The 10,497-nt window shown below is 36.6% G+C and overlaps 1 protein-coding gene across 1 annotated transcript; it reads right to left on the minus strand.

Moving 5' to 3' along the window:
- Positions 1–2,459: 2,459 nt before the first annotated feature.
- LOC110792691 (probable inactive receptor kinase At5g67200) lies at positions 2,460–9,533 on the minus strand. The gene is made up of 2 exons (XM_021997507.2): positions 7,908–9,533; positions 2,460–3,661 (listed from the first exon to the last, which is right to left on the minus strand). The coding sequence occupies exons 1-2, from the start codon at positions 9,346–9,348 to the stop codon at positions 3,093–3,095; spliced, it is 2,010 nt and encodes a 669-aa protein (XP_021853199.1). The 5' UTR covers positions 9,349–9,533; the 3' UTR covers positions 2,460–3,092.
- Positions 9,534–10,497: the final 964 nt, after the last annotated feature.

Here is a 10,497-nt window from a genome sequence, read left to right on the forward strand (position 1 = left end):
GGGAATTACTTTACTGGAGGTGGAGGTGCCGTCGATGATGGAGGCAACATAGGCGCATAATTAGGTTTTGGATGATTGGTGCCTTGTTAACGTTTCCCGTCGCTACAACTCCTCGCCGCCGTCGTCGCACTCGCTACAACTCTTCGAAGAAGAAGGTGAAGGTGGATGCGGCGTTGGCTGCAGCTGTACAAAGGTGAAGGTGGATGTGGCGGTGGCTGTATGTCAAAGAAGAGCGCAACACTATCAAGGCACACACCAACCTTTACCCTCGCCCCTGGCCTGGTGGTCGTTGGTGGCAGAAGAGCACCTCCTACTCATGTTGTTCGATGTTGTTGATAGCTGGTGGCGTGTTTGTTGCGTTTGTTTGTTTGATTCGTTTTAATTGAGAATAATTTTGGTTTAGTTATGATGATTTCGTTTTAGTTAAGAATATTGTTGTTTTAGTTATATTTTATTTCGTCTTAGTTAAGGTTTTTTGAGTTTTAGTTCGTATTTTTCAGTATCAATTCAGGGCTTTAATTATGATTTTTCGAGTTTTAGTTATGATTTCACTAGTTTAAGTTACGATTTTCTTGGTTTTAAGATGTTTTGAGTTTTAGCTGTGTATTTTTGAGTTTCAGATAACAAATTTTAGAGTTTTAGTTAAGATACAAAATTATAAGCATTGAAACCAATTAGTTAAGCAATTGAATCAATCAGGTAAAAAATGAAACTAATAAGTTAAGCTTCAATTCAGAATCCATTAGTTAAGCAATGTGCGTAAAAATTAGTTCAATGTAACCTATTAGTTAAATCATGCAACCAATTAGTGAAGCACTGAAATCAGTTAGTGAAGCACTAGAAGCAATTAGTTATGCACTGGAACTAATTAAGTTAACAATTGAAACCAATTAGTTAAGTTTGAAATTCAATTAGTTAAGCAACGAAACCAATTAATTATGCAACAGAACCAATTAGTTAAGCACTGAACCAATTAGCTAAGCAATGAAACCAATTAGTTAAGCATTGCAACTAATTAGTTATGATTTTCCCAGTTTAAGTTACGATTTTCTTGGTTTTAGTTAAGATTTTTTGAGTTTTAGTTACGTATTTTTGAGTTTCAGATAACGAATTTTAGAGTTTTAGTTAAGATACAAAATTTTAAGCATTGAAAATAATTAGTTAAGCAATTGAATCAATTAGTTAAAAATGAAACTAACAAGTTAAGCTTCAGAACCAATTAATTAAACAATGTAATAAATTAGTTAAGTAATGTAACATATTAGTTAAACCATGCAACCAATTAGTGAAGCACTGGATTTAATTAAGTTAACCACTGGAACTAATTAGTTAAGTTTGAGATTCAATTAGTTAAGCAACGAAACCAATTAGTTAAGCAATGAACCAATTAGTTAAGCAATGAAATCAATTAGTTAAGCATTGCAATTAATTAGTTAAGATTTTATGATTTTTAGTTAATAATAAATTTGTTTAAAATTAATAATTATTCGACTCATAAGTTTAACTATTTATTTTTATACCTTAACTATTTTGTTATTCAATTAGTTATGATTTTTTACTTTTAGTTAGGTTTTACACTAGTTTAGTTAATACCAAAAAAAAATTGAAAATTTTAATTTCGAAAAAAAAATCCGAATCGAAAAAAAAAAAATTTAAGCCTAAAATCCAATTAGTTAAGCCTGAAATCCAATTAGTTAAGATTGAAGTCCAATTATTTAAGCTTGAAGTCCAATTAGTTAAGCTTGGAAAAAAAATCAAAAAAAAAAAAAATTCAAAAAAAATTTGCAATTTTTTTTAAAATAAATAAATTACATGTTGACGTCAGCATGACGTTAGCACATGCGCCAACGGGGCTGCCAGCAAGACGGCTAACAAGGTGGTCTTTCCTGTGAGGCGGTCTCACACAAAAGTCTCTTAAATTAATTAATTACTAATATATACAACTCCATCTAAAATCAAACACTCTAACAATTGAAAAAATATCTAAAATAAAATTAATCCAAAATCAAACACTAATCCAAAATAAAATTCAATCTAAAATCAAACATTAATCCAATATTAGATCGCAATGTAGAAAATATAATGGTTTCGGCCAATGAAAAATAAAATTTCTAAATATTTTTTGAATTAAAAAAGTCGAGTGTCACATATATCATTCATTATCATTACCCCTATTGCCTCAAAGAGGCTCCCACGAGAAGCGGGGTAAGGGGGGATCGGACGTACGCAACCTTACAACGGGACGGTCATCTTCTACTTCATGGAAAAGAAACGAAGAGGTATTAAAAGCCATTTTGATTTAGTCCATTTCATCCCACATCCAAAAGAACAAATTAATCTTTGGCTCCATCGGAAATGGACACGTATATATTTTTATTAATTAATCACTAATATTACGCATATACAACTTCATCCAAAATCAAACACTCTAATAATTAAAAAATAAACCTAAAATAAAATTTAATCCAAAATCAAAAAAATATATTTAAACTTAACAATTTAATAAAATCCGTGTATCGCACGGGCTAAAATCTAGTTGAAAATAAACAAGAGCTATTATTACAATTTACAAGGAAGGATGCAGAAAAATGCAGATGCAAAACGTAGAAGGATGCTTTGATGGGTCAATCTTACAGGGCTAACTAGCTTGATAACTTGTCGTCAAATACACATCCTCTAAATCAAAGTTACAATTTTTGAACTACATTTCTGTTTCCCCGAATCATTACAAGTTAACAATTCAAGTTATTGACAATTGATGGATTACTACACTGCAATTTGCAACCTTTCGTTCACTTCTTGTACTAGGATTACCCTTCGTTTTCTCACCAAAACGTCTTGATATATCCCGATTATTTAAGCCATTAATAACCTTAACATTGCAATTAGCAAAAAAATACATACCAGACTTTGGATGTCAGTTCTCATAAGTCATAACCATCTTACTATTGTAGCCTTTAATCCGCTCAAAAGTGATTGGTGCGATCCTTCAGTTAACAAAAATGCACCTTTCTTCTCGTCTCAATAAAAGTTCAGTCTGTTTTCCCCAGTTGATTCACAACTTCACCTAATAAAACGGAGGGTTTCCAACACTATGAATATCCTGTTGTGGAATCAACAGCATCTTCGGCCCCAACACAGGCCTTTATTTTCTGTATCATCTTCAACACTTGCCACATTGGCGGCCTTTGTTCGGGAGATGTCAAACTGCATAAACTAGCCACCTCAACAAGCATTGCTAAGTGGTTGTCTTCAAAGCAGTCATCATCACCCCTCATTGACTTCACCCAATCAAGCATATCATGAGGAGCGAGGAACGGATGGTGAGACGGGGGTTTACACGAAAGAAGCTCTAGCACAAGAACACCAAAAGCATAAACATCTGTCTTAGGGGTCGCTTTCCGGGCTGAATTCCGGGCCTCGGGGCCTCTGTATCTTGCTGAATCGGGATCTTCATCATCAGAAGATACTGATAGTGCAGCAAGACAGCAATCTGTCAGGCATGCCTCGAAGTCTGTGCCTAAAAGGACATTAGAGGCTTTGAGATTTCCATGGATGAATTTGGATGCTTGGTGGATGTAAGCAAGGCCCTGAGCTACGTCCTCAGCTATCTTTAAACAAGATGTCCAGTGTAGAGGTTTTGCCCGCGTTGATCTTGACCCTGAAAGAATTTTCCAGTCATTTATAACAAACAATGAAGAGTAAAAGAAATAACAAAGATATCTGACACCTGTCTCAAGAAAAAACCAAGGTATATGCATATCACAATATCAGCAGCAACATTCTACTACTGCTGTTATCCATGAAAGTAGAATGATAAAAGACCCAATAAAAAACAGAGAACTTAAGTCAAGGAGTTTAATCTATAATGTTTCCCATTATCTGTGTTACCAACACAAACTATATGGCTGTGAATATCATCAACAACAACAACAACAACAACAACAACAACAACAACAACAACAACAACAACAACAACAACAACAACAACAACAAAAGTCTTAGTCCCAAAATGAAAACAAGGAAGAGAAAGTGGAATTAATGAAAGTAAGATAAGAGAAAAATGTATATATATTATAGAAGATACTTCCTCCGTCTTTTAATACTCGCAACGTTTGTTAGTTTCACGCATGTCAATGCACAACTTTGATCATTTATATCTTAAAATTCTCTTTATGCAAAAATTATAAAAAGTTGATATTTTGAAAATATACATTGAGACGAATCTAACAAAATCCCACATGACTATGTTTTATCTTATATAAAAAACACTAAGAATAGTCAAAGTAGATTATATGAATAGTGGCAAAAGTCCAAACGTTGCGAGTATTAAAAGACGGAGGAAGTATATTGTTGTTCATAAAATGACACAGAAAAATCATCTTCTTCCTCTCTTCTTTACTGATATTTCCCTCTCTAGTTCTGAGCATTATATGAGTTCCTAATTTCCATTATTTGAGTGCATATTAGGGAAATAGCTGTGTGAAATCTTAGGGGGAGCCAATTTTGTTTCTAAGGCAGTGGTCCTAACATATCACAACTTCGGTTATACATTAAACAATTCATCCCACATTGTTAAACATCTTCTGAATTATTTTTGGGACAAATGAAGAAGAGCAGAACAGATGTTTCCAAAAACAGGTTAATTGGATAACGAGGAGTAACCCATAGTTCAACTACGTTTTAGAGCAACGCATTTCATGTCTAAAAGAGGAATGCGGAAGAGATGATTACACACAAGCTTTATAAGGCCGTGAACAAAAATGAGATCCGCATACATTAGAATGTATCATACACCTGTTAGATTTAAGGTTAAAAAAAAATGCAAATAAGACAAGTATGCCCGTTAAGATTACAAGTATTCGATGAATTTCTAACTGGAGGAATTCAATCAACTATCAAGTTAAAAACGGATAAGTTGATAGATTTATACTACCTCCGTTTTATATCGATCTTAAGGCTTTCAATTTTAATTGGTTTCACAAAGAAACATTACAATTTAATTTTATTCCATTTCTGCCAAAGGTTTTTTTTCACAATTATGCCCTCATCTGTTCCACTGCAATTTACCCGCTTACAATGTTTTATTTTGTGAGTACACAACGTGAAAATTCTAAGGTGATCCATCAAAGTGATAACCACCATAGTGAAATTAATTCTAGCCACATAAATTAATTTCTTTTACCTTTTATAATTCAAAAATTAATTAAATCAATTTAGAAAATATAAAATCAGTTTTTATTTTTGTTAAGGTTTTGTTAACTTAGGGGTTTTGACTAATTTCTTTCCCCTCTCCTCTGCCTGAGGCCGGGAAACTTCACCGACGATATTTAAGTCAAGTAAGACTTCTGCTAGTTGACTTGCTTTCCTTGAATGTACACTCTACTTGGCAGATTTCTCATTACAACCGTATAAGGATGACCGTATTTGAGATTAGAAGCCACTTTTTATAAAACGGTGGAGGTTTGTAGAGAGAAAGAAAGAGAAGTGATGGACAATGGAGAAAAACAGACCTCTATATTTACTCAGCACTGTTTGCATACACTGGTTACCAAGGTCTTTTCATGCATTGAATACACTATTTATATGCATGGTAGTTACCCGAGTCATTTCTCACTGTTTGCATGCATGGTAGTTACCTAAACCTTGTCATGATTTCGTCCCAACAATCGCTGACTACTTTTAGCAAGCACTGAAAAGTTACCAAGGACTTTACCAAGGTCTTTTCATGCATTGATGGTCAATTCATGCATGGTAGTTACCTAAGAGATTGCCCTTAATGCTTTTGTTTACCTTAGAAGTTCCGGTTTTGTTAAGCATTTGGGACAAACGCATTGTTTTTTAATATACTTTTCAGTATTTGCTGAATGTAGTCAGCGACGATTGGAAAACGAAACATGACAAGATTTAGGTAATTACCATGCATGCAAACAGTGGAAAATGACTCAGGAAACTACCGCGCATAGAAATAGTACATTCAATTCATGAAAAGACATTAGTAACCAGTGTATGCAACAGTGGGAACAAATTCACCATGTATAAATGGAGGTCTGCTTTTCTTTCCATTCTCCATCACTTCCCTTTCACTCTACAAACCACCACCCATTTTTGTCCTTTCCCCTCTAATTCTTGTCCAAGATAAAAAATGACTTCCAATCTCGAATACGTTCATCCTTATACCGTGGTAATGAGAAATCTTTCAATAGAGTACATTCAAGGGAAGCCAACTACGAGAAGCCTTTCTTGGCTTAAAAGTTTTCTCATCCGCGTTGGATTCAAGGTAAGCAAGGTGAAGGTTCAATGGTCCAGGATGGTTTCTTAGGCTATGCCTTCATTGAATTTGACGGGCGGCAGAAAACTTTGAGTCTGCTGCAGAAAGTTAGTTTGATGTGACAGGGCATGGGAGAACTCACTATCTGCCTAATATGGGAGACCACACTGGGATATATATGCATGGTTGACCATGAGGACAAATGCTCCTCTTTTTAGGGGTGCTCATATGTGTTATGGAACTATTGACATAGCAACAAAGGCCAGAATCAACGCAGAAATGACGGTGCATGAAATCATTTCGACATACGAAGCAATTTTAGCTGGTTTTAACCATGTTTGAACGTCTCTTCCGTAATGGAGGTGAATTCGGTGGTGCTCTCGTGGGTGATGATGAAGGCCCTGTTTCATGTCTTTTTTTGGTATTAGTAGTAATTTCCTAAGTACTCCGTATCTTATTCACATTAGAGCAAATTTATAGTAATTCCAACCGTCTAAGACAAGGATAAACATATAAAAGGAAAATGAATGGAATAAGCCACATCACATAAAAATATTGTCAATCACTCTACAATCAACACACCCACAGATTCTATCAAACTGAATTTTATTTGAAGGGATTGTACACCATTGTTTATCTCACCTCAACAACCCAAGCTTCAATACAGATGGGAGTGGTTCCCCCAAAATAAACGCATATAGAAAAACAAATATATAATTCGTAATATATTTATTTATTAAAATCTTGTAATTCAGTTGACTAATAAGTCGAAAAGAGTAGCGTGATCAACGGAACAAAGCAGTGATATTCACGAGTTTCTAATCAAAACACCATAAACACTATTGTCAGTCACTCTCACAGTTTATCACCCCTCACCCAACTATTTTAACTTTCTCAACTTTCAATGTTATGACTTTATGGTTATGGTCATGGAGTACGAGAAATCCCATTCACCCGTGTTACCTTTGAGAATTTTATATTGTATCAAGCCAATGACATCGTTTGAACTCCATAAACAATTTAAGCAACTAAGGGAAGCATTATGACACATTTTTAACTGCATACAAAATGGAAATTATTTAAGCAATTAAATAAGAACTTTTTGAAATTTTTATTTTTATTTCTGGTATGGAAAGCCACCTAAACACTAATGTAAATAGGTCTGCATGAAGTGATAATGATTCCATAACTTTAAAACTAAGTGACTAATTTCATTTTGACTTGCTTTACAAAAATAATTGTCATATTTTAGTTATTGTTGGGTAAGGGTTAACCTCAATTTACATTCTCAAATGTCAAAATGTTGTACTACCTTTCTTGTCAAGAAACAATAATCGACTATGTTACGAGTGATTAAGTCTATGTCAAAAGTATTTGTGTCAAAATGGACGCAAGTAACTCGTGTTCAATTTTATTACAAGCCACTTTATAGACGTCTAGAAAACCTCGATTTTAGCACCCACCCCGAGAGACGTGAATCCGTGACCCCGTATCTTATTCGCATTACAGCAAATTTATAGTAAAATTCCAACAGGGCAAGACAAGGTTAAACATATAAAATACTTCATAAATGAAAGGAATAAACCATGTCACATAAAAATAAATAAAAGAAAGAAAAAGAATTAAGAGGTCATACCATGAATAAGGTTGAAGACACTGCCATTGGGCTGATAATCATAAATAATCAACCTTTCTTCCTTAGCTTGAAAATAAGCTCTAACAGGGACTAAATTCGGGTGTCGCATAGCTCCAACTATTTCCATGAGCCGCTCAAACATCTCACCGTTAACACCACTCATCTTTATCGCATCAAGCCTTTTAACGGTCACGATTAGCTGATTATCCAGCTTTGCTTTGTAAGTGGTCCCCATTGTTCCTCTTCCTAACATCTCAGCCGATCCTCTCATCAGCTGTTCTAAGGTGTACAGTTTCGCTTCTCCAATGCAAAACACCAGATTCCCGCTCTTCTCTCTCCTCATTCCACCCATTCCTCCACCTTCAACCAGCTCCTTACATTTCTCCTTCAATTCATTGCTTTGTGAATCAAACCGAACTCTAATTACTTCTGGTTCAGTCATCACCTCGCTTGTTGCAGACGATTGAGTGTTTGCGTTGTAATCCTTTCTCGTCGTTGTTGTTGTTGTCGTTTCCGTCGTCTTCTTCCTCGCTGCTACTAACATGAACAGCAACAATGAAGAGATTAACAGCAGACCTCCGAAGGAAAACCCTAGAATCATCAACGTCCTTTTGCGATGCGATGATTTGATTGTCGGAGGAGATAGGAAAGACGCGGATGATTCATCCGGCGAATTCGGAGGAGTCGACGACGGCTGGTTCGTGGCGGAGGAAGGATCGAAGAAAGGAGAGCGAGAATCGCAGGGTTTATTAACAATATCGCCGCATAAACCAGGGTTCAACGAAAACGCAGAGGAAGCGAACTGAGAGAGTGTGGAGGTGTCAGGAATCTTCCCGGATAAGTTATTCCCAGAGACATTGAAGAAAACCAAAGCAGACTGGTTGAACGGCGGGAGACTGCCATTGAAGCGGTTAAACTGAAGCTTGAGCGAAGTGAGCCGGTCGAGGTGGAGGAAGAGAGGAGAGAGAGTGGAGGAGAAGTTGTTGAAGGAGAGGTCGAGTACGCGGAGTTTGTAGAGAGAGAAAATGGAGGGAGGGAGTGAATAAGAGAAGGAGTTGTGGTCGATGAGGAGTGAACGGAGGTTGGAGAGAGAGTGGAGGTCGGGCGGAAGAGGACCGTAGAGGGAGTTGTTGCGGAGGACGAGGACGCGGAGTTGGTCGAGAGCGGTGAGGGTGTTGGGTGGGAAAACGCCGCGAAGGGAGTAGTTAGGGAGGGAGAAGCGGACGACGCGGCCTTGTTGGCATTTGACGCCTTGCCATTGACAGTAGTCGAAGTGTTCGTGGAGGGTGAAGAGGAGTTTGTTGTCGAGGTCTGCTTTGGTTTTGAAGGAGAGTAGGGAGGCTGCGTCGTTTGGGGGGAGTGGTTGGGTTTGGGAGGAGAGAGAAAGGAGGAGGAAGAAGATGAAGAAGAAGAGGTAGGAGATGGAGATGAGAGAGTGCATTGGAAGGAAGTTAGGTAAGTGGGGTTTGAGAGTTAGGAGAGAGAAAGAAGGGGTTGTGATGGTAATGCCATGGAAGGGGGAGGACTAGGAGGGTGTGAAACTGTGAACCAGAGACAGTGGGGTGTGGGGACTGACTGAGGTGGGAAGAGTATACTTTTGAGGTGGGAAATTTTGTTTTTGTGGGAGAAGAAGTGTACTCGTACTGCGTATTTGTTGTTTCTTGTTTGGGAAATTGCTTAACCCTATCAATTATAAAAAAAATTCAAAAATGATTCAAACGAAAACATCTATAGTAAAAAATTCAAAAATGATTCAAACGAAAACATCTATAGTTGTCAAGTGACTCACGTTGTAACTAACATATGATTTGGAGGTCACATGGTCGAGCCCTATTAATTTTAAATTGCTTAAAAATGACTCAAATGAAGATATGTATAGTTGTCAAGTGACTCAGGTTGTAACTAACATATGATTTGGAGCTCACATGGTCGAACCCTATCAATTGTAAAATGCTTAGAAATGACTCAAATGAAGACATGTATAGTCGTCAAGTGACTCAGGTTGTAACTAAAGTATATGATTTGGAACTCACATGATCGAGCCTTATCAATGTAAAATGCTTAGAAATGACTCAAACGAAGACAAGTACAACTGGACTAGTTAATTTGTGATAGGTGTTAGTCTACTAAGGTCCATGTCTTACATAGTCAAAAAAATGATACGGATTGTGTTGGCCCGTTATAACAGGTTGGAAGCCTTTGATGCTATCCGGTTTTTTGTATTCAGTCTAGCTCTGTTAAGATCTGACCCATGAAACATCACATGTGAGAGTCCCACATTGATAAAAAGAGAAGAGAGTTAAACACTTAATAAGGTCAAGGGTTACTCCTCTTATTGCCATATGGTTTTAAGGTGGAACCTCTTTTGGACTTGTTAAGTGGGCTCTCTTTCTTGATGACGGGCGCGGCCCAGGCCCGTATTTAACAGTCTCGTGCTTATTTTTTAATTTTTTTTGTGTGTGTCTGTGTTGGTTTAAGTCGCGTTAATTTAGTGTTGTGTTGAAACAGCTACCCATCTTAAAAGTGGGTTAATTTAGTGTTGTGAATCTTGTTCTAATTTGATCTATTTTAATTAAATGTAGCGTGTATG

This window comes from Spinacia oleracea, chromosome 3 (assembly GCF_020520425.1).
Source record: "Spinacia oleracea cultivar Varoflay chromosome 3, BTI_SOV_V1, whole genome shotgun sequence".
Taxonomy (NCBI): Eukaryota; Viridiplantae; Streptophyta; class Magnoliopsida; order Caryophyllales; family Amaranthaceae; genus Spinacia; species Spinacia oleracea.